Below are 25,783 nucleotides of genomic sequence, written 5' to 3' on the forward strand. Positions count from 1 at the left end.
AAGTAGCAATATCTTCATGTACGGGGCATAAACCCTGATTTCGACCTCTGGTGCCAATGGATATATTCCAAGCTGACAGTAAAGGATGTTTTGGACACCAAAGTAATTTGACCAAATCCTGCAAGAGAGCAGGAGGCAACAGCTGGAGCACGAAGTGAGCGGGAGTCTGCAGCAAGTCCTGCAGTCTGCAGCAGCGGTGAGGAGAGTGGACATTTCAGACTGATATAAAGTCAGCGGTTCAAAAAAAAAGGGAGGTTGAGAAAGTACTGTGTGGTCCCCTCACAGTAGTGCAGCTATTGTGCGCGAGTGGACTTCAGTGAGGAAGTGGCGCCAGCGGCAGAACTTTCTCAACACTAGCATTTAGCCTTTAGTTCAATAATGTCAAATCGGCACCGGATTACATGGTGGGGGGGGGGGGGGGGGGGGAGGTGGGGAGAGAGAGGGGAAGTGAAGGGGAAAATGATTTTATAACACTATATTCTATCTGCTCTACTTCAATTAAATCAGCATTAGTACCTGACCTCCAGCTTGCCTCAAACATTTATTTCACATGTGGAAGTCTGAAATGTGCTGAAGTTCGTTTGGCTGATAGGTGTCAGAGTCATCACCTGTTAGCCAGTACGATTTGATCCAATACATTTGTGAATGAAATGAATCATAAAATCTGCAAGACCTGAGGTTTGAGGAAGTAACATTCAAATGAGTAAACAGTGATAAAATGTTACCCAACCAGAATATTTAATCAGTATCTATTTTTAAAGAAATTAATGCTTCAGAGCACTGATTTTGCATTGGTATCATTCTGATGGAAAGTCATTGACCTCAAATGATAAACAAATTCAGGGAAAAAAAATAGAAAGAATTATATGGAGGATCATCTTTCGATGTACAGGGAAAAGCAAAACACCACAGTTTGAAATGTTAATGTGCATAATCTGCATAGATAATCAATATAATTTACTGTGATTATTCGCACCATCTAACATGTCTGGATCAAAAATGTGATGCACAAAATGTGTTAGCACCAAATCTTCATTGTATGCTGCTGTGTGTCTCTTGTACTTCAATATTAACCTATTGGCTAGAAATTGAATCTCCGCTTTATTTGATGTGATAAAACATCAATGTATCTAGAGCTGAAATAGTGCTGTTCAAGCAATTGAAAATTGGTCAAAGGCCAAGCTAACAGTGGTTTACATGCAGGAAGATGGGGTGGCAGGATTCTACCCATGTTTTCCCCCAATGGACCAATCTCAATTTACTGGAGTGAATGACACCTTGCAATACAGCAGTGTTAAAAAGATGACACCTCTTAAAGGTCCTCTCAGGGGCCAGATAGCAAAACATAGAGGAGGCAGGCATGATAAAAAAACTCATGCTTTATTTGTTTGTCACATGTCTACAGTATGCACCCTGAGCATTGGCACTGCTTTCTTGTCATAAGGACATTTTGGGTGCATGGTAAGGTAAAAGTGAATCATAGGGTCATAGAAAAGTACAACACAGAAACCAGCCCTTTGGCCCATCTAGTCTGTACTGAATCATTTAAATTGTCTAGTCCCATCACCCTGCAACCAGACAATAGACACCCCCGACCCCACCATCCACGTACCTATCCAAATGCTTCTTAAACATTGAAATTGAGCCTGCATGTACCACTTGCACTGTTAGCTCATTCTACAGTCTCATAACCTTCTCAGTGAAGAAGTTTTTCCCCGTGTCCCCCTTAAACATCTCACCTTTCATCCTTAACACATGACCTCTAATTGTAGTCCCACCCAACCTCTGTGGAAAAAGTAATACACACAAAATACTGGAAGAACTCAGCACCCAGGCAGCATTTTGTGTGTATTACTTGCATTTCCAGCATCTGCAGATTTTCTCTTCTCAGTGGAAAAAGCCTGCTTGCATTTACTCTACTTATACCCTCAATTTTGTACACCTCTATTCAATCTCCCTTCAGTCTTCTACACTCCAAGGAATGAAGTCCTAATCTATTCAATCTTTCTTTATAGCTCACATCCTCCAGTCCCAGAAACATCTTTGTAAATTTTCTCGGCATTGTTTCAAACTTATTTACATCTTTCCTGTAGGCAGGTGACTGAAACTGCACACAATACTCCAATTTAGGTTTCATCAACATCTTATACAACTTGAAAATAACATCCCAACTCCTGTACTCAATACTTCGATTATGAAGGTCAATGTGCCAAGAGCTTTCTTTACAACCCTATCTACCTGTGCTTCCACTTTCAATGACCCATGGACCAGTATTCCCAGATCCGTTTGCTCTACCACACTCTTCAGTGCGCTACCATTCACTGTTCAAGACCTACCCTGGTTGGTCCTACCAAAGTGCAATACCTCACACTTGTCTGCATTAAATTCCATCTGCCATTTTTCAGCCCGTTTTTCCATCTAGTCCAGATCCTGCTGCAAGCTCTGATAGTCTTTCTTGTTGTCCACTACACCACCGATCATGGTGTCATCTGCAAAGATGCCTTTTTAGTTAATCACATTGACATCTATATCAATGATCTGGATGATAAACAACAGACCCAGTATCGATCCCTGTGGTTCTCCACTAGTCACAGTCCTCCAGTCAGAGAGGCATCATCTACTACCACTCTCTGGCTTCTCTCACACAAAGACAATGTCCAAATCAATTTACTACCTCAACTTGAATACCAAGTAAATGAACCTTCCTGACTAACCTCTTATGCGGAATCTTTCCAAAACCCAGCTAAAGTCCATGTAGACAACATCCACTCCCTTGGCTTCATCCACTTCCCTGGTAACTTCCTCAAATTGTGATTGGCTAGAGATAACGTACCAAGCCAGCTTATGAAGGCAAGTCACATATTACTTTCATCCTTCTGTTGTTGCGACTTTTAGGGAACAAAGGACAAAAACCCTCAAGAGTCCTCTGTATATCAATGCTCCTTGGTACCTTTTGCTGTATGTGTCCTACCCCTATCACTTCCCAAAATGCATCACCTCACATTAGTAGAGATTAAATCCCATCGGTTAATGGTCTATCTGATCCACAGCTCGATTTGAAGCCTTAAACAATCTTCTTGGAAGTCCACAACATCACCAAATTTTGTATTATCCATGGTTATTAGTAATAATTTCTATATTCATATCCAGTTTTTAACCAATAATTAAAAACACCAAGGATTCTGGCACTGAACCCTGTGGTACATCATTAGTCAGACTTCCAATCGTATAATCTTTCCACCACAATCCTCTGCCTCGTATTACAAAGCTAATTTTGGACACCCATGCAGCTCAACCTTCAGGATCATCCTATCAGATAGGGCCTTGCCTAAAATTAATTTCAATAATATCTACAGGCTGCATTCATCCTTCTAAACTACCTCCTGAAAGTACTTAAATTGGTGAGACATGATTGTTCCTGTACTAAGCCATGCTGACCATCTCTAATCAGTACTTGTCTTTCCAAGTGTAAATTTTAAAATACGCTCTTCATTGAACAGAGCTGTTGGTGGAAACATACTTTACCGAACTTGGCCACGGTGTTATAAAATAGTATTGATATTTTAGGGTTCTTTAAGGTTGTGATAGCTGAGGTTGGTAATGGGGACAGGCTCCCACTACTTATTAATTCACATAATGGCGTGCACCTCAAATTGTCTCTGACAACCAAGTTGAGCTCCTGCCTTTCACGTGTAGCTTTGCCACTAAGCCTGACTGAATCGATTCTATTGACAGGAAAAGGGGTAAATGTGGGTTACCCCGTAAAACCAGTTACTTCAGGCAGATGGGGCTCATCAGTTGTGATTGGCAGCTCATCTAGGAGAAAGAAAATTCTGATCTCAAACCTCCACTGCCTTGCAGCTATACCCACTTATGGGGAAGGCTTTGGGAGTAAACCCAGAGGGTAAAATCTGGAACTGTAGTCCCTAAGGCAGCCCTACATTGAGTCCAATACTGAATGGCAACTCCTGCTATGCTGCTGGTACCAAACTGTATCGGTCTCTGCCATTGATGATGAGAGACATTGATCATGTGGATAGAAGCATAGAAACATGGAAAACCTACAGCACAATACAGGCCCTTCAGCCCACTAAGTTGTGCCACACATGTCCCCACCTTAGAAATTACTAGGCTTACCCATAGCCCTCTATTTTTCTAAGCTCCATGTATCTATCCAAAAGTCTCTATTGTATCCGCCTCCACCATCATTGCCGGCAGCCCATTCCACGCACTCACCACTGTGTAAAAAAAAAAAAAAAAAAAAAAAAAACAACTTACCCCTGTCATCTCCTCTGTACCTACTCCCCAGCACCTTAAACCTGAGTCCTCTTGCGGCAGCCATTTCAACCCTAGGAAAAAGCCTCTGACTATCCACACGATCAATGCCTCTCATTATCATGTACACTTCTATCAGGTCACCTCTCATCCTCCGTCCCTCCAAGGAGAAAAGGCCTAGTTCACTCAACCTATTCTCATAAGGCATGTTCCCCAATCCAGGCAACATCCTTGTAAATCTCCTCTGCACCTTTTCTATGGTTTTCATATCCTTCCTGTAGTGAGGCGACCAGAACAGAGCCCAGTACTCCAAGTGGGGTCTGACCAGGGTCCCATATAGCTGCTGCAACATTACCTCTCAGCTCCTAAATTCAGTTCCATGATTGATGAAGGCCAATACACCATATGCCTTCTTAACCACAGAGTCAACCTGTGCAGCTGTTTTGAGCGTCCTATGGACTTGGTCCCCAAGGTCCCTCCGATCCTCCACACTGCCAAGAGTCTTACTCTTAATACTATATTCTGCCATCATATTTGACCTACCAAAATGAACCACTTCACACTTATCTCAGTTGAACTCCATCTGCCACTTCTCAGCCCAGTTTTGCATCCCATCAATGTCCCGCTATAACCTCTGACAGCCCTCCACACTATCCACAACACCCCCAACCTTTGTGTCATCAGCAAACTTACTAACCTATCCCTCCACTTCCTCATCCAGGTCATTTATAAAAATCACGAACAGCAAGGGTCCCAGAACAGATCCCTGAGGCACACCACTGGTCACCAACCTCCATGCAGAATATGACCCGTCTACAACCACTCTTTGCCTTCTGTGGGCAAGCCAGTTCTAGATCCACAAAGCAATGTCCCCTTGGATCCCATGCCTCCTTACTTTCTCAATAAGCCTTGCATGGGGTACCTTATCAAATGCCTTGCTGAAATCCATATACACTACATCTACTGCTCTTCCTTCATCAATGTGTTTAGTCACATCCTCAAAAAATTCAATCAGGCTCATAAGGCATGACCTGCCCTTGACAAAGCCATGCTGACTATTCCAAATCATATTATACCTCTCCAAATGTTCATAAATCCTGCCTCTCTGGATCTTCTCCACTAACTTACCAACCTCTGAAGTAAGGCTCACTGGTCCATAATTTCCTGGGCTATCTGTACTCCCTTTCTTGAATAAAGGAACAACATCCGCAACCCTCCAATTCTATGTGCACAGCCAGAGGCTTTTTTCCAGGACTGAATTAGCTAACACGAAGGGGTATAGTTTTAAGGTGCTTAGAAGTAGGTACAAGGGGGATGTCAGATGCAGGTTTGTCACTCAGAGAATGGTGGGCGTGTGGAATACACTGCCAGTGAAGGTGGTAGATACAATAGTGTCTTTTAAGAGACTCTTAATTAGGTACATGGAGCTTAGAAAAATAGGGGGCTATATGTTAGGGAAATTCTAGGCAGCTTCTAGAGTAGGTTACATGGTCAGCACAACAGTGTGGGCCAAAGGGCCTGTAATGTGCTGTAGATTTCTATGTTTCTATGGGTTCATCAGATGCATGGAGCAGAGGTGCTTGCTACATGGGCAACAGCTTGCTCTCCATATCGTACCACCCAGGCTTGCATATCTAGACAGCTTGGATGCAATATCCATCGTCAACTCGGTATATATTAGAGGCACTTTATTGATTGGAAGGCACTATGAGATAATGCAAGCACGTAAAAGCCAGATCAGCATCTCTTCCATTTCTTTTCCTCTTTAGCCCTGTAATATCTTCCTTTCACTGCATATTCAAATTCTCTTTTGAATTTTAGTACTCACTCTTATTTTTCAACCCTTTTAAGCAGAGCTGTCTTAAAAATCAACATATCACCACTCTCCATTTACTCAACATGGGGTTTTGTTTCTCTAACATGCTTCAAGCATCATTTTAAGATTCACATACACATGTTAGGCACACTACCCTCATCTATCCTTTGTTACTTCAAACAGCATGACAGGTTTGTCCATCATCAATTGCCTTTAAGGAATCTGTGCTGACTTTAATTTATCCACTCATGCTTTTTTCAAATGGCAAACTGCTTTGTCCCAGAATGTCACCTTCAATTGTCTCCCATCACTGATGTTAAGATAGATTGGTCTTTGAAACCCTAAACGAAGTGTAATCTAAGGACAGTTAGAAAGTCATTGTCAGAGTCTATACAATTCCTACTCTTACTTCCCAAAACAAATATCATTTTCATAGTGCCTTTATCCCTCTTTCTCTTTTATCAAAGTCTCCTCAATTAAACAAAGTTCTCTGGACTATTGTGAGTTTTACCATTGTAGTAAGCCTCCTTTTTCGTCTCTCAGCTTCTTGGTAATTGGTTTAGTATTGTCGCATCTATCAAGATAGAACAAGGAGCTTTGCCTGCCATTCAGACAGATTATTTCAAACATAAATACATCAAGAAAACAATGACAATGAAGAATATAGTGTAACAATTACAGAGAGTACAGTGTGGTAGAAAAATAAAAGCCCTGACGATGTAGATTGATGATTAAGTGTTCATCTTTTTTCACCTAGTGGACTCTGGCAACAAATATCCCTCATTACGGAAAGTGCCTAGCTGGACCTTAACCACTTTACTTGGAAAGACTCCCATTCCTCAAGTGTGCAATTGCTTTGCATTTTTTATTTCATACTTCTAGCCAGATTTTTGGCAAAAAAGACATGATTGGACCTTTGATGATTATCACAGGAAAGCAGCGTCCATCACCAGGGACACCCATCACTCAGGACCTGCCCTCTTCGCGCTGCTGCCATCAAGGTGGAGGTACAAAAGTGTTAGGATGCCCACCACCAGGTTCAGGTACAGTTACTACCACTCAACCATTAGGCTGCTGAACCAAAGGGGAAAACTTCACTCAACTTCACTTGCCACATGACTGAAATTCTCCCACAACATATGGACTCACATTCAAGAACACTTTATCTCATGCTTTCGATGTTTATTACTTATTTTTTTATTATTTTTTCTTATTTTTGTATTTGCACAGTACGTTCTCATCTACACTCTGGCTGAATGCCCTAGTAGGGCAATCTTTCTTGATTCTGTTATAGTTATTATTCTATAGATTTGTTGATTATGCCCACAATAAAATGAATCCCAGGGTTGTATATGGTTTGATAATAAGATTTACTTTGAACTTTTGCTCCTTTCTGTAATTAATCTAACCATGATGACACAGTGATTATAGTCATAAACACTCTTTCAAAGAAACATTCACTAGTTGCTCTCGTTCATTCTCCAAGACCAAGTCCTGCTCATTTCTTTTATCACAGTCCTGGATCTACAGAAAATTGAGTATGCTCTCTTATACACATTTCAAGATTTAATTCTTCTCATTACTTTTTGCATTATCCACAACTGTAGCCCATTTCAGGGTAATTATTCCTACAAGTTATCACAATTTACAAAAGCAATGGGTTTCTGAAAAACTTATAAGCTATATTTCATAAACTGGAAAGACTGGATGAAGTAATTGTAGGTAGTTTGACGATGGCATTTAATTGAGCACAGAGTGGTATGGTATTCAATCTAGGTTAAAAGTAGATTTACAAGACAAGGGCATGCACTTCAAAAACGTAAAAGAACAAGTATACAAACAGTATTTTTGGAAGTTGAGGAACAGTTTTACCGCCACTAGTATAAATACTGTTCCTCATTTCTAAATAATAGAAAATTATCATAATTCTGCCATGTTTTATTTGTTTGTTGGATCAATATTTTTACTTCACTTCTTCATTCTATGTTCCTCATAGTCTGCAATATTAAACCCTGAATTATCTTTGAGTACAATTTCTTATACTACCTCTGGAGAGGTAGGCGGAGCTAGAAAGGAGCATGGGAATGCCTAGGAAAGTAGGATTAAGAAAAACCACAAGACGCTCTATACATATGTGAAGAGGGTGACTAGAGTGAGGGTAGGATCAATCAAGGATAGAATACAAAACCTGGAGTCAGAGGAGGTAGGGGAGTCTCCCACCATGGGAAACATCCTTTCCACGTCTACCATGTCTAGGCCTTTCAACATTCAAAAGGTTTCATTGAGATCCCCCCCTCATCCTTCTAAATTCCAGCAAGTACAGACCCAAAGCTATCAAACATTCCTTGTATGATAACCCTTGCATTCCCGGAATCATTCTTGTGAACCTCCTCTGAACCCTCTCCAATGCCAGCACATCTTTTCTTAGATGAGGAGCCCAAAACTGTTCACAATAATCAAGGAGAGGTCTCACCACTATCTTATAAAGCCTCAATATCACTTTCCTACTCTTGTATTCTAAACCTCCTGAAATGAATGCCAACATTGCATTTGCCTTCCTCCCCACCAACTCTACCTGCAAATTAACCTTTTGGGAGTTCTGCACAAGGACTCCCAAGTCTTTGCATCTCAGAAATTTGGATTTTCTCCCCATTTAGAAAATGGTCTGCACATTTATTTTTTCTACTAAAGAGCATAAACATGCATTTTCCAACATTGTATTTCATTTGCCACATTGTTGCCCATTCTTCTGGTCTGTCCAAGTCCTTCTACAGCCTACACATTTCCTCAACACCACTTGCCCCTCCACCAATCTTCGTATCATCTGCAAACCTGGCAACAAAGCCATCTATTCCATCATCTAAATCATTGATATACAGCACAAAAAGAAGCGGTCCCAACACAGACCCCTGTGGAACACCACTAGTCACTGGCAGCCAACCAGAAAAGGATCCTTTTATTCCACTCACTGCCTCCTACCAATCAGCCAGTGCTCTAACAATGCCAGTAACTTTCCTGTAATACCATGTACTCTTAACTTGGTAAGCATTCTCATGTGTGGCACCTTGTCAAAGGCCCCTGAAAGTCCAAATATACAACATCCACTGCATCCCCTTTATCTATCCTACTTGTAATCTTCTCAAAGAATTCCAACAGGCTCATCAGGCAAGATGTTCCCTTAAGGAAACCATGCTGACTTTGTCCTATCTTGTCCTGTGTCACCAAGTACTCCATAACCTCATACTTAACAATTGACTCCAAAATCTTCCCAACCACTGAGTTCAGACTAACTGGTCTATAATTTCCTTTCTGCTGTCTACCTCCTTTCTTAAAGAGTGGAGTGATATTTGCTTCCCGTCTCCTGATATTTGCCTCCTGTCACCTGACATTACCTGGATTGGAGATAGAGACCATGGGGATAGTTTGAGTGAACTAGGGCTTTTCTCTTTGGAGTGAAGGAGGTTGAGAGGTGACTTAATAGAGATATAGATGATTATAAGAGCCATAGATAGAGTAGACAGCCAAAGACTTTTTCCCACAGAGCAGAAATGGCCAATACAAGGGTACATAGTTTTAAGGTTACAGGAGGAAAGTATAGGGGGATGTCAGAGGTAGATTTCCCCCCCCCCCCCCCCCCACAGATGGCAAGTGGTTTTACACAGAGTGGTAGGTGCATGGAATGAGCCACTGGGGTGGTGGTACAGTCATCTACAATAGGAACATTTAAGAAACTAGGCAAGCCCATGGGAAAATGAAGGGCTATGTGGAAGGGAAGCATTAAGCACTAGGTTTAAGAGTTCAGAGTTCAATTCTGGCACCATTCTGTAAGGAGTCTCCGTACATCCACACCACGGAAAGCGTGGGCTTTCCCCAAGTGCTCCGATTTCCACCCACAGTCCAAAGGCATAATGGGTAGGTTAATTGATCACTGTAAATTGTTCTGTGATGAGGTTAGGGTTAAACAGGGTTGTGGGCTCAAAGGGCTGAAAAAGCCTACTCCGCGCCATATCACTAAATAAAAACAAATGACTGGGAGTATTTCAGAAAATGCAGGGTCAGTTCATTGCGGAGAAGCCCCAGCATTCAAAATGGAGGATGAGGCAACTATGGATAAGAAGGGAAGTCAAAGACAGCATAAAAACAAAAGACAGGGTATAGGATATAGCAAAATATAATGGTAAGATAGAGAATTGGCAAGCTTTTATAAAACAGAAGATAACTATAAAATCAATGAGAGAGATGAAATATGAAATAAGGCAAGGTAGCCAACAATATAAAATAGGACACCAAAAGTTTTTTTTCCAGACACATAAAGAGTAAATGAATGTTGAGAGTGTACACCAGACGATCAGAAAAAGATGCTGGTGAGGTAACAATGAGAAATAAAGAAATGGTGGATGAACTGCGTAGGTATTTTATGCAAGTCTTCATTGTGGAAAACACCAGCAACATGTCAGATATTTGAGAGTCGGGGGCAGAATTGAGTGTATTCATCATTATTAAGGGGAAGCTAAAAGGTCTGAAGGCACAGCAGATGAATCAACTGGACCAGACGGACTACACCCCAGGGTTCTGAAAATGGGAACTGAAGAGATTATGGACGCATTAGTAGTGATCTTTCAAGAATCACTAAATGCTGGAATGTTTCCAGAGGACTGGAATAATCACAATGTCAAAAGATTAGCTAATAGGCAGAGGCAAAGTGTTGGAATAAAGAAGGGATTTTCTAGTTGGCTCCTAGTGACTAGTGATGTTCTGCTACTTTGGTGGTGGATTCATTATTTTTCACATTATATGTTAATGATTTGGATAATAGAATTGATGGCTCTATACTCAAGTTTACAGACAATACAAAGATAGGTGAAGGGGCAGGTAGTGTTGAGGAAGCAGGAAATCTGCAGAAGTAAGTGCAAATTAGGAGAATGGGTAAAGAAGTGGAAAATAGAATACGGCGTAGGGAAAGGTATGGTCATGCATTTGGGTAGAAGGAATAAAGGCGTAGACTATTTTCTGAATGGGGAGAAAATTCAGAAATCAGAGGCATAAAGGGACTTGGGAGTTCCTTTCTTTTTTAAATCTTTTTATTAGTTTTCAAGTTCATAAACATAATAACAATAGTGATATAAAGAGATTGGAATTACATTATTGATAATAAACATATACAAGAGAAACTACAAATAATACAAGTGTAATAAACTTCCAACCTCTTGATATAATTAACCATGAAGAGAAAAAAATAAAAAGAAAAAAATATCACAAAGGAACCCCCCCCCCCAAAAAAAAAACAAACAGAAAACAGGTCTGACCCAATATATTAGATCGAATACATTCATTAATGTCGTAAACTCCGCTCCTCTATTCGTATATTCTAAGTTAATAAAAAGGATTTGGAAAAGCTCAAACTACATCATATGAAAGTGTTGAATAAATGGCTTCCAAGTCTCTTCAAATTTAACCGAAGGATCAAAAGTGACACTTCTGATTTTTTTCTAAATTTAAACATGATATAGTTTGAGAAAACCATTGAAATGTAGTAGGAGGATTGGCCTCTTTCCAATTCAATAAAATGGACCTTCTGGCCAATAATGGAACAAATGTAATCATACGACAGGCTGAAGAGGATAAAGAGCTATGTTCCATCATTGGCAAACCAAAAATTGCTGTAATAGGATGGGGTTGTAAATCGAAACAAAACTGTTGAAATGATATCAAAGGGGAGTTCCAGTGTAGGATTCTCTAAAGGTCAACTTGTAGGTTGAGTGTGTAGTAAGGAAAGTAAATGCAATGTTAGCATTCATTTTGAGAGGACTAGAATATAAAAGTAAGGATGCAATGCTGAGGCTTCCTAAGGCATTGATGAGACATCTGGAGTATTGCAAGCAATGTTTGGCCCTATATCTAAGGAAGGGTGTGTTGGCATTAGAGAGAGGCCAGAAGAAGTGTACAAGAATAATCCATGAATGGTCAAGAGGTTAACATATGAGGAGTGTTTCATGGCTCTGGGCTTGTATTGACTGGAGTTTAGAAGAAAAGGGGAGGGATCTCATCAAAGCCTAGCAAATATTGAGAAGCCTGGATAGACTGGTCATGGAGATAGTGTTTTAAATAGTGGGAGAGTCTAGGACCAGATAGCACACAGAATAGAAAGACACCCCTTCTGAACAGAGATTAGGAGAAATTTCTTTAACTGGGTGGTGGTGAACCTATAGAATAAATTAACCATAACCATCAAAGGTAATGAAAAGTAGTTGGGTAATTTAAAGCTGAGTTTGATGCGGTCTTGATTATTAAAGGCATTACAAGTTTATAGAGAAAAGGCAAGAGAATGGGATTGAGAGAGAAAATAAATTAGCCATGATCGAATGGTAGAGCAGACTCATTGGGCTGAATGGCCTAATTCTGCTGCTATATGTATCGAAAACACCTTGGGTTACAATAAAAGATGCATATGAGCTTGTTAAGTGTTGTCTGATTCTTTTCCTGTAAACACAATAGAACATTTTCTTCTATTTAAGGGCAACAGCTTTTGTTGCTATCCATAAGCTCAGAACTAAATGCTATCATTATAGACCCTTTTCTGGTATGAAAGACTATGACAATCTTTCAAATAGAGCTGCAAAAGATATTTTGACTACAGCTAACAACATCAGGTGCTGTTTCACTTGAGGTATGATGCAGGTTGGTTCAGCATTGTATGGATTTAATGGAATTTCATGGATTATGGAATGCTAAAATATAATTGCTGGCCCTTTTCTAAAAAGCACTCATTATCTTTATCCTCTACATTTACGTTTGAATTAAGTATTTGTCAGACACCAATTCTTCTCAAACTGATAATAAAATCAGCACCTCTGTGGGATATTGTGATGATGATGCTACTCCAGAGGTTGAGTCTTAGGCTGATATTTGCAAAATATTGAAATAAATAAAACAGGCATAAGAATTAGAAATGAGCAGTCTGATTACATCATCACAAAAGTGTTTACTGAAAAGTAAATATTCTGCTACAGTATTAGTCATAAATCCAATTCATTTGAATAATTTTTTTATAAAATGTTTTTGCACAGGCAAACAACTGACCTGGCGTTAAATTGGAAGGAATTACAACTCTGGCAACCTGAGGAGTTTTCTTTTGCTGATAGGAAGCCCAGTCTTTCTGAAACTGACTGAATATGACACAGTTAATTGCATCAACTTTTGTATAAAGAAGTCCTGTATAAATATTCTTGCCATGTTGATTATATAAAACCTTCAAGTTTATTGCCTACATGCAGTAATTATGCAACAATGTAGGACTATCTACAATTCATTTGACAAACATGGTTTCTGATGTGCTAGTTATAAGCAACTGATTCCTCAACAGCCACACTATTCTGACATTTTACTAAAAGAAATGTATTTTCTCTTATCCCCTTTCCTTACCTAATTAAAAGTAGGCATTGTTAACATAGGCAGTACCTCAAGTCACTTGTTACCCAAGGAAATAAACATGTTTACCATTACATGATGGTTTGTTCTTAAACAGTTAGAATACATGTTGAACATTCATGAAATTTAAAAATTCACTAACAGTATAGATGCTAAAGATTTAAATATAACCATAACCAAAATACCAAAAAGCAACAACTTTTTAAGATCATGGCTAAGGAGCTTTCTTAATCAACAAATACATTTGTGTATAAAAGGAAGATTTCACTAATGATAGAAAACCACAAAACATAGGAGCAGAATTAGGTGATTACATCCATTGAGTCTGCTCCAAAACTCGATCAGAGCTGATTTATCATCCCTCTCAACCTCATTCACCTGCCTTCACCCTGTAAACTTTGACACCCCTTACTAAACAAGAACCTATCAACCTCTACTTTAAATATATCCAATGGCTTCGCCTGAGCAGCCATCTGTGAAAATGTATTACATAGGTTCACCATCCTCTATCTAAAGAATTTCCTGTTCATCTCTATTCTAAACAGTTGCCTTTCTGTTCTGAAGCTCTGCTCATTGGTCCGAGGTTCCCCCACTACAGAATAACATCAATGTTATTGTGCTGTTTTTAAAATATATTTTCATTTGTTAAAGATTTTCAACAATGCAATAAACATATATCTTAATTCATGCTAACAAATAAAAATTCAGTATGAGATTATTTTAAATAATATTCAACTTAATGTATACTCTGAACATATAAATGGTATTAATTCTACTGGAAGAACTTAATGGTAGTGTTGAAATGATCAAAACATACAGCAGTTGGAAACAACATAATGCATCAGAGCTTATTTCAAACAGCATATTAAAGGCTGACTGGAATCAGCAAACAAAAAAAAAATCACTCTAGTAACATCACATTCTTCATATCCTAACCAAGATAATTTTCATTGTAATTTGATGATATTAGGACACATCTTCACAAATTATTTTGCTTATCAACAGAAATTGCAAAAACATAAGCAAAATTCATACCAGCATTTGAAGAATTTGCCTGTTCATCCTCTATTGATACATTCCCATCAAAGCAATCAAATATGTTCTATCACTTGGTGCCCTTGGGAGCATGGAAATGGATCTCCTGTCTGTACCATTGCAATCCACGTTGTGCTCCCACAACAATGAATATGACACTAACTAAGTGGACTATTTTGCTTAAAATGGCATTTAACTGCTTAAGTGTTGTTGCAACTCTACTCATTAAGGCAAGTGTTCAATATACATGACTAAGTGCACTATTGTAAGTTAGAAACTTAAGCAAATGTGCACAGAGTGTATGAAAAGGATAAAAGGCAGTGGTATATATATATATATATATATATATAGAGTAAGGTCAATTTCAAATCTTGGATAAGACCATAAAATACAGGAGAAGAATTAGGCCATTTAGCCCATTAAGTCTGCTCCACCACTGGGGCTGATGATCCCTAATCTCCTGCCTTCTCCCTGTATCCCTTCATGCCCAGACTAACCAAAAATCAATTAATTAATCAATTAATCTCTGCCTTAAATATACCCAATGACTTGGCCTCTGCAGCCACCTATGGCAATGAATTCCACAGATTTACCACTCTCTGGCCAAATAAATTGGTCCTCTTCACTATTCTAAAAGGCCACTGCCCCATTTGTAAATATTCTACTTACGGATAACTTGAGGAAGATCTAGCCTAATAGGAGGATTGAATTCAGCTGGTGTATATGTAATTAACTACATTCCTGGATTTAGCAAATGGAGATCTCAATTGAAACAGCCATCTGATTTCAATGTGGTTGACTAGGCAAACAAAATCAAAGTAATCTTATTATCCAAAGTATATATATGCTCCCTTATATGGCATAGAGAATATTTTCTTTCAAGTGTTTACGGGAAAATAAAGAAATACAATAGAATTTATAAAAATTATAGATAAACAAAGATATCAGATAGAGAGGGAATTATCATGAAAGAGAATAGCCAAAATAGAAGGTAAACGTAATGAGAGGAGCAAGAAATGGAGATGTAAAGAGAGATAGGGTCTCTTACTTAATTGCTTATAGCTGAGACTATACCAGTAGAGTAGTATTTAGTAGTGTAAATGCTGTATGACTCTGGACTACTTTCTTCAGACAACCAGTACTATCCCACATTTTAATAATTGAAAATGGGGGAAAGCATAAACAGTCTGCATGTTTTCTTTGGAGTTGACTTCCACCTGAGAACTAGACTGGATTGGCAAAGTTCATGGCCTGAATAGAGTTTTACCATACATGGTCAATAATTCTCAAAAACTAACTTTCTTTCAGTGTCTAACCCATCCTCAAAAACTAATAGGATGTCTTAAGAATGACATCCAACAGAAAGTATACCACTTAATTCTTGGCTTGCCCAAGGGTTGTAAAAGCATTAAGGAGTTATAAGGAGAGTCACACCTTTTAGAAAAAAAACTATTTTGAAATCTGCACAGATGCTGAAGTGTTTAGAAACATGTCCAAATGATTTTCTGGTTACCTGCAACCTTTGGCAAATTAGCAATGAGGTTCAATAACTATCAAGGGTAGTTATTCTGACCATATCTTATTAAAGGCAGCCATTAACTACCATATGGATGGTTAGAATATGGAAAGTATACCCATTATGGTTGTATGTTGTCTTTTTTATCTGGATGTATGCATTGTGTGCTTTATTATTTGAGCTGAACTTCATACAAAGAACATCTTTACTTCTGGACTTGAGAAAGGGGACAGGATATTAATTAAATAGCTGAAGATTTTATTAATATCCTGCCTTGAGGAACTGTGCCAAGATGACCCTGAGATGGCTAGTTGCCAAAACTACATCTATCCATATTGACATCAGGTGTTAATCCTGTCAATTGCCTTAGTATTATACTCCATCAAAACTAATTTAGGTCTGTTGAAAAAAAATGTTTGTTTGTTTTTAATCAATGACAGGCTAAGCAGAAGACTAAAATACAGTGGGAAAAAATTTCTAAGAATCTCCTTCTGACCAGCATTATACAGCAATCCGGAAAGCTTGAAGGAGGCCAGAAAGTAAACCTTAATGTTATTTTTATGTTATTCTCTATAGGCTACTAATCATCAGTAAGCAGTGGGCATGATTTCAATGTAGTAAATCTTCAGTCAGCTAACTTGTCAACAGCAACTCAACATAATAGGATGAAGGCTGGTGTGCTAATGACAGGAAGGGATATGCAGAGTCATGAATGTTGAGGAGCCCTGGAAGTATCCTAGATATTTCAAACTTCCTATAAGAAAATAAAAGCCTACTCAAATACTGGGAAGTGTAAACAGAAAATTATTGCAGAGCTTTATACAGACTAATACAAGAAAACCAATCAACTGGATGAAAAGGAAGCATGAAAACTATTTCAAGGAATATCAAACATCGGGAAGGGGGTACAGGAGCCGTAGGTCCCATACCACCAGGTTCAAGAACAGTTATTACCCTTCAGTCATCAGGGTCCTGAACTAGTGTGGATAACTTCACTCACCTCAACTGCACTGATTCCACAACTGACGGATTCAGTTTCAAGAACTCTACACCTCGTGTTCTCAGTATTATTTATTTACTTGTTTATTTTCTTTCATTTGCACCATTTGTCTTCTTTTGCTCATGGGTTGTTTGTCAGTCTTTTTTGTGTAGTTTTTCATTGAATCTGTTGTATTTGTTTTACTGTGAATGCCTGCAAGAAAGTGAATCTCATATGGTGAAATATACTTACTTTGATAATAAATTTACTTTGAACTTTGAAAATTAACAGCAAATGTCAACACCATCTATTCCAACCCCATAACTTGGCTGTGTTTCTTTTAGCGATGTTAGAGGCGCTATATTAATGGACGTACAGTTATTGATGGGTTATGATAAGTAGAATTCCCATTGAATCTATGTTATGAAATTTATTTTTCACCAGATATTTTATTGACTTGTATGAAGGATTAGAGATTTGTGTATTCAATTGTGCAGTTATCAAAAAGAACTACAGTAAGTTGTGTGAATGATATTTATAACCATCAAAGGAAGAATGAAAATCAAAGGGACTTGGAGAAATATGAAGAATAGAGTTGATTAAACTATGGTTAAACATGTTGTTACGTACTGTGAAAATTGAGAAAGGTAAATCAGACTATCTACTCAATACCAAAAAACTGAGGCATGGTGAAGGAAAGGCTTTAGTTGTCCACTGATATAAATCAACAAATGAAGGTTAGCCTTTATTTCATTGTGTCTTTGTCTATTTCCATCTGTATTGTTTGGGCATTGAACTTGATAAATAATTATATTGCAATGTGAATAGATGCATTGGAGTTTTATTGTGATTATAAAAATGTTTAAAGTGTTAAACTATGAGGGAAAATTGCATGGGTTTGCTTTTGGATCCAAATTAAACTTTTGAAAGTATAAAATGCAAATGAATTAATTAAGAAACAGAGACTGAACTCCAGAAAAAAGTCCAGAATAAATCTTATAATTTATCCTTGATCAAAGAGGAATGAAATCAGTAAGCATGCATACATAAAAAGGGTTGTAGAGATCAGGAATCTTCTCCCCAAATGACAAAGTTATCAGAAATTTCTACAATGGATGCAGTCTTATTGGCTCTCCACTCAGAACACCTGGAACACCTGGACATCAGAAAAATATATGTTGAGCTACTGTTTTTTGATTATAGCTTGGTGATCCATCATCCACTCAGTAGTAATTAACAAGTTTAAAAGTTGGGCTTCTGTAGCTTCCTCTGCAACTGGATCCCAGACTTCCTCAATGGGTTGCCACAGTTGGTGCAAATGTATACTATCACCTCCTCCTTGCTGACAATCATCACACCTTGTACCAAACATTAGTAAGACCAAAGAATTGATTGCAGACTTAAAGAAGAGGAAGTTGGGAGAACACACAGCGGTCCTCATTGAGGGATCAGCGGTGGAAAGAGTGAACAGCTTCAAGTTGCTAGATTTCAACATCTCAAAATATCTGTCTTGGGTCCAACACACTGATGCAATCACAATGAAGGCATGTCAACAGCTCTTCTTCATTAGGAGTTTGAGGAGATTTGGTATACCACCTAAAACTCTTTCAAATTTCTACAGATGTACTGTGGAGAACATTCTGACTGATTCCACCACAACCTGCTTTGAATCCTTCAGCGCACAGGATTACAATAGATTCAGCCCGGCCCATCACTGGATCAGTCTAACCCGCTACCAAGGACATCTCCAACAGGCAGTGCCTTAAGAAGGTGGCATCCATCATTTGGGACATTTCCTCTTCATGTTACTACTTTTGGTGAGGGGGTACAGGAACCTGAACACCCATACTCAACATTTTAGAAACTGCTTCTTCCCCTCTACCATCAGATTTATGAAATTACCATGAATATTGTCAGATTATTCATCCTTTGAACAATTTACTTATCTTTATAACACAGTAAAGTCTCTTTGGAGAGAAGGAGAATGAGAGATGACTTAGTAGAGGTGTGCATGATAGTAAGAGTAAATGAGTGGACAGCCAGCGTCTTTTTCCCTGGGGGGGGGAATGGCTAATTCGAGGAGGCATGAAGTTAAGGTGATTGGAGGAAGATATGGGGGAATGTCGGAAGTAGGATTTTCACACAGAGTTTGGTCAGAACACTCTGCCAGTGTTGGTGGCAGAGGTAGATTCAGCAGAGTGCAAAATTCTTAGGATCACATACATAGCTAGGGTGCCTAAGACTTTTGCACAGTGCTACAGTAATTTATGTATTGCACTGCATTTCTGCCACAAAAAAAACAAATATCATGACATATGTGAGTGATGATGAAACTGATTTTGATATGGTTTTCTATTGAGTACTGGGAGTGGTATGGCGCAGGGAGAAGGGGATCATGGTTGAGAAAAGGGGAAGGGAGATGAAGGGAGCTGGAAGCACCAGAGAGACATGCTGTAATGATCAATAAACTAATTATCTGGTAGGTGATAACCTTGCCTGGTATCTCAGGGCCGTGCGTATCTGCACCACACTACCTCCCACCCTTGGCACTCCTTCTCTGCCACGTGTCCCTGTCATGGTCTGGATCGGGGTCCCTTTAAATTTACCTTGTTTATGTTACGATCCGGACCATTGATTCCCTGTTTTCCCGTGTCCCTCGACTTTGGTGATTAGAGGCAATTAACACTTGGCTGAACCGGTAGTTTATAGTCTCCGGCTTTCAGCCATTCGGTGCGGGAGCGTCTGCAAAGTCACGGCGTGCCAATGTCATCTGGCCGGAACAAGCCTAGTCTCTGCCGAAGCGAGTGCTGGTAATTCGCCCTTCCTCACCGGAGCAACCCTATCCAGTTACCTCGCCGAAGTGAGCCTGCAAAGTTTCTTCATCAAGGTGGGTCCGTCAGTTAACCCACTGGAGGGAATCAAGAACCGCTGTCTTCTGTTCCCAGGCCGAGTCGAGAGCTCGCCACTACCTGGAGGTTCCAAGTCAAGTCCTGGCCCTGGCGGCGTTCAAGTACCCTGTCAAGTCCTTTCCCTAGCAGCGTTCAAGTACCATGTCATGTCCTGGCCCTGGCGGCATTCAAGTACCATGTCAAGTCCTGGCCCTGGCGGCTTCCCAGTTCTGAGACATGTCCTGGCCCTGGCGGTCTGTGATTCCTGTCCTACCCCCTTGTCTGAAACCCTTCTCTGCCCCTCTTGTCTCTAGCCCTCGTCTGCAGCCCCCGCCTGCACTTCGGTCTAGTTCCATCACCGGAGCTAGATAGGTACTGTCTGGTGTCCATTCGTGTTGGTCTTGTCTTGTCTTGTCCTCGCCTCTGTGGGGTAAGTCAGGCCGTCTTGCAGTTGCCCCACGGGGAATCGTGTCTTGTCTTGTCCTGTCCTCGCCTCCGTGGGGTAAGTCAGACCATCTTGCCGTTGCCCTGCGGGGAGTCATGTCTTGTCTTGTCTTGTCCTCGCCTCCGTGGGGTAAGTCAGGCCGTCTTGCCGTTGCCCCGTGGAGGGTCATGAGTCCCGGCCCCATGTCTTGTACCCAAGGAGGGGTCCTGGCTCTCTGTTCTGTGTGTGAGTCCCGGCCCTATGTCCTGTACCCAAGGAGGGGTCCCGGCTCTCTGTTCTGTGTATGTGTCCATGGTTCCATGTACCTGCTCTCCCGAGACCGAGGCTCTGTTTTCCATGTTCCTCCTCTCCCTAGCCCATGTCATGTCCATGCCTGGTTCTGCGGTCCGAGCCCGAGGCAAGACCCAGGTACTGGGTCCTTGCCCAGTCTCAGGCTCAGAGTCCATACCCTAACCTCTTCATGTCTCCTCTAGTTCTGGGAGCCGATTCCAAGACCTAGCCCAGACCCTTGGTCCCAGCCTAGTCATAGACCTGAGTCCTTGTCCAGGTTGCTATTCCTGCTTCTGTCTTTCTCTCCTGGTACTGTACAATAAACTAAACCTAAGTAACCTCACAAGATGTGTCTTGCATTTGGGTCCACCCTTGCTCCCAATGCCCCACCATTGTGACAGTCCCGCACCCTTCCCACAACGTTCCACCCTCACCATTCCCAACATCCTTTGCCCCCAGCAGATTTATAGACTGGCTCTCCTCTCCAAGTTGACAAATACAGTACTACGCAAAAGTCTTAGGCGCCCTAGCTATATATACGCGCCTAAGACCTTTGCACAGTACTGTACATTAAAGGTATTTAAGAGACTTTTAGGTAGGCAAGTGAATGAAAGAAAAATGGAGGGCTATGTGGGAGGGAAAAGTTAGATTGGCCTTGGAGTAGGTTAAAGGGTTGGCACAAAGTTATGGAGCAAAGGGCCTTTACTGGGCTGTTCTATATTCTAAATAGAAATGGTTGCCAAAAGATTGTGTAGTGATTTATTCAGAAGATACCTTCTAACTATTCAGATAATGAGAATGATTCACTTCCTCTCAAATGTACAAGTAGGTATTGTGGGTATAATGCCAAAAAGCAGTTCATTCACTGTATAAAAATGGATATAAAACAGATCTATTGCTTGTTTGGTTGGCATTCCTCTCTCCCTTCATCATCTGCCCGTTAAGCCTCATCCAAATTGATAACTGGATGATTTACTCCTGCTGAGTAAATAATTGTGGCAGTTTGTATATATCTATGGCAAACAATCTGATACTAGATCCAACGGCGAGCGCTTTCCATCGCACTCGCTTCCCACTCGCCCCAACACTGCCACACGGTCTGTAACCCAGACATTACCCCACACTGCTACGTAGTTTTAAGGTTCATAGCTGGCAGCTGCAACAAAAGAGGCTCGGACAGCTGCACGCTGCCAAATATTTGAACTGGCATCGACCAGGGAGGAGTATATGTACCAGGTCAACGCCTTGAAAGCTCGCAATCCCCACTTCTACCCGCAATAATTAGTCTCTCGGCCGCTTACTTCTGAAAAGTGACAGGTCGAAACGCATTAACCAAAACCCACTGTGCTAAACACCAATAAATGTGAAGTTCCGCCCGGTTCACCAAGGCAGGCCTTGCTGTCATTTCTCTCACCAAGCGCATGTTTTATTTAATAACCTTCCCTCACCTCCCCCTCCCCCTCCCCAGGTCCCCAGGTGTCTGAGTGCGCACCAGGCTTGTTCTAACGTTTCCGTACAGTTCTTCTCCAGTAAATCGATTTCAGCACCCCGACTTTTAATTTGAAACGCGGGACCGTCTCAGCCCCGTTCATTCACAACTCCCACGAAGACCCGCTTCTCAGTCAGTCTTCGCAAACTGAACGGTCTTCGAGAAGACATCATCGCCAGTTGTTAACCTTCGGGACCACACACACACACACACACACACATACACACACACACACACACACACACACACACACACACACACACACACACACACACACACACACACACACACACACACACACACACACACACACTCACGCACACTCGCGCACACTCACACACACACACACCGGCTGTTCCATCCGCGGGCGTTAACTGTATGGAAGACCTCCGTGCGATTAGGCGAATTATAACCATGGCGGGGATTTCATTCTTTTTAACCAAACGAATTTACTCCAGGACGAACAATAACCAGCATTTTCTTGAGGTAAAAACAAAAGCAGCTGCCTATCTCGGAGAGGCGCGCAGGGAGCACATCAGTGGAGGCGAGAGAACGGGGCGAAACCTATGTTCCGCTGCGCCCTCGCTCTTCCATTCCATTGCAAACTTACCATCACAGGGGGGACCCCAGCGACGAGAGAATAGAGGAGAACTGGCGGAATAGCACTGGCCTCATCGGGTCCCGGGTAGGGCTTGGTGTAAGTGTCGTCATGGCAAAAAAATCCCTGGATGTGGACACTGAAAGTGTCAGTGTATTCGAAGTAATATGCTAACATAACGGTCCCAGCCATTATAACCATCTGGAAATACAGCATGGTCGTGGAGTACAGAGTCGGGCTGATGGAGTATTGGTGTTGATAAATATTTTTAAAAAACACAACCCCCTTGTATTAGATGTTTTATAATTTCCGTATATTCCACACTTCCGATGGCACGGCAACTATGGCTCCAGTACACTTGCAGGATTCATCAGACAGGTCTTCACTTTCAATGACTCATTAAAGCGGCTTATCCATTTAAAAGGACCGATTTTCCTGCACATTGTACATCCACCGCCTCTCTGGTGTAAACGCTGCCCTCACAGCCGAACCAAGCCTGAAATAAATGAATGTAACGTGTTCAGCTCCAGCCCTTGACTGGGAGACCAGCAAAGTGTCCCCTCCTCCTCTTTCTCTCTCCCTGTCTCTCTGCCAGCACTCCGGGTCTTCAGTGCTCTGGACTGATGTTTCTCAGTGCCTTTAACATCTGGTTGAGCATACACACTCACAGCTTCGAATCGGCACGCCGTTTCAAACAACATGTCCTAAAAGTTCATGTGCCGGGCATGATTTTTGGACCTAGCTGTTTGAATCGATGATATTCGTCAGTTCACTGGGATGTCCTGCCCCTTGTCAACTCGAAGGAAGGGATGTGTGGGTGAGGGAGCTAGACGCTGTTTACTGACGGGTCGCCGCGTTTTCCTCATCGCACAAGCCCGTAATTTTCTTCCCTGTTGCATCAGTTCTGATCATATCTGTTTCTGAATGGTAATACTCATATTCCCCACCCCCAACATCTCGCAAAATGTCCGTGCTCCTCTGGCAGGCTTTTATCGATTGTACGAAGTTGTATTACCTCCAAAAAGGGACCTTTTATTCTCACTTGCAGTATTTTTATCAGCCCTTTAAAACCAATCAATACGTCACTTTTCATTACAGACTGCCTCCAAAGTGCGGAGCCTGGTAATCAATTACTGGAACACCACACTATCATATATAATAACCTCATAAAATATCTAATTTTTATGCATGTAAAAATAACCATTGCAGTGGAATTCAAACCAAACCGATAAACTCATTATTATTGTCCAAGAAAAGCCCAATTTAGTTTGCAATCTGAAAAAATACAAACTTTGTTTTCAGCTTTCTGACCTAAGTTGAAACCTTAGCTATATAGCATTATACTGTGGAACTATATTAGTCTTGGCTCAGGTGAAGAACTCTCTTAGCTGAATCTAAAAGCTGTGGGACCAATTTCAATCCTAAGACATGAGCTCATGATCCATTACAGTAAATCACTAGTTCTTTCAGCCCATGAAGTCTGCTTCATCATTCCATCAATGATGATTTATTATCCCTCTCAACTCCACTCTCCTGCCTTCTCCCCTTAACCTTTGACGCACTTATTAATTAAGAACCTACCAAAGTTTGAAGTATACCCAATGATTAGCCCTCACAGCCCTGCCCTGTGTGGGTCACCATCCTCCAACTAAAGAAATTACTCATCATCTCTGTTTAAAGGGGCATCCTAGCATTCTGTGGCTGTGCCCTCTGATCCTACTCCCTCACTATTGGAAACATCCTCTCCACATCCACACTGTCTGGACCTTTCAATATTCAATAGGTTTCAATGAGATCCCCCCTCATTCACCCTCATTCTTCTATACCCCAGCAAGTGCAATGCTCAAAAAGTTTAATGTTCAAAGTAAATTTAACATCAAAATACATATATGGACAACTCTGAGATTTGTTCTCTGCGGGCATACACAGTAAACGCAAGAGTCAGTGAAAAGCCCCACCCAAAAGGACAGGCAAACAACCAATGTGCAAAAGACAACAAACTGTGTAAATACGAAAGAAAAGAAATCATAATAATAAATAAATAAGCAGTATATATTGAGAACATGAGATGAAGAGTCCTTGAAAGTGAGTTCATGGGTTATGGGAACGTTCAGTGATGGGGCAAGTGAAGTTATCCCCACTGGTTCAAGAGCTTGATGGTTGAGGGGTAATAACTGTTTCTGAAGCTGGTGATGTGGGTCCTAAGGCTCCTGTACCTTCTTCCTGATGACAGCAGCGAGAAGAGAGCATGGCCTGTGTGGTGGGGAGGGGTCCTTGATAATGGATGCTGCTTTCCTGCACAAGTACTCCATGCAGATGTGCTCAGTGGTTGGGAAGGCTTTATCTGTGATGGACTTGGCCATATCCTCTACTTTTGTGGGATTTTCCATTCAAGGGCATTGGTGTTTCCAGACCAATTCATGATGCAACCAGTCAATATTCTCTCTAGCACACATGTATAGAAGTTTGTCAAAAAGTTAGGTATCATGCCAAATCTTTGCAAACTTCTAAGGAGGTAGGGGTGCTACTGTGCTTTCTTCATATTGCTGTTATATGCTGGGCCCAGGACAGATCCACTGAAATGATAAAACTGAGGAATTTAAAGCAGCTGGCCCTCTCCACCTCTGATCCTCCGATGAGAACTGACTCATGGACCTCCACCTTCCTCCTGAAGTCAATAATCAGTTTCTTTGTCTTTCTGAAATTGGATGAGAGGTTGTTGTGGCACTATTCAGAGAGATTTTCAATTTCCCGCCCCCATATGCTGATTCGTCTCCACATTTGATTGGGCCAAAAACTTAAACATGGCATTGGAGCTGTGTTTAGCTTCACAGTCGTAAGTATAAAGCAAGGAAAGTGGGTCCAGAGCCATCAAACACACCTTCTATGTCAACCCTTTCATTCCCAGGATCACTCTCGTGTACCTCCTCTGGACTCTCTTCAATGCCAGCACATCCTTACCTACATAAGTGGCCCAAAACTGCAAACAATACTCGACAACTACAGTCTGGCATGCATGCTTGTTTCAAGTTGATAGTTGAATG

General features: G+C 40.9%; 1 protein-coding gene across 1 annotated transcript in view; it reads right to left on the minus strand.

Annotated features, from left to right (window-relative positions):
• The window catches only part of LOC140206277 (phospholipid phosphatase-related protein type 5-like), a 192,278-nt gene extending 169,162 nt beyond the window's left edge, over positions 1 to 23,116 (minus strand). The window contains exon 1 of the mRNA XM_072274605.1: positions 22,752 to 23,116. Coding sequence (XP_072130706.1) covers positions 22,752 to 22,955 — 204 coding nt within the window. The 5' untranslated portion in view covers positions 22,956 to 23,116. The remainder of the gene's footprint in view (positions 1 to 22,751) is intronic.
• Positions 23,117 to 25,783: the final 2,667 nt, after the last annotated feature.

Source organism: Mobula birostris, chromosome 12, assembly GCF_030028105.1.
Source record: "Mobula birostris isolate sMobBir1 chromosome 12, sMobBir1.hap1, whole genome shotgun sequence".
Classification (NCBI taxonomy): domain Eukaryota; kingdom Metazoa; phylum Chordata; class Chondrichthyes; order Myliobatiformes; family Myliobatidae; genus Mobula; species Mobula birostris.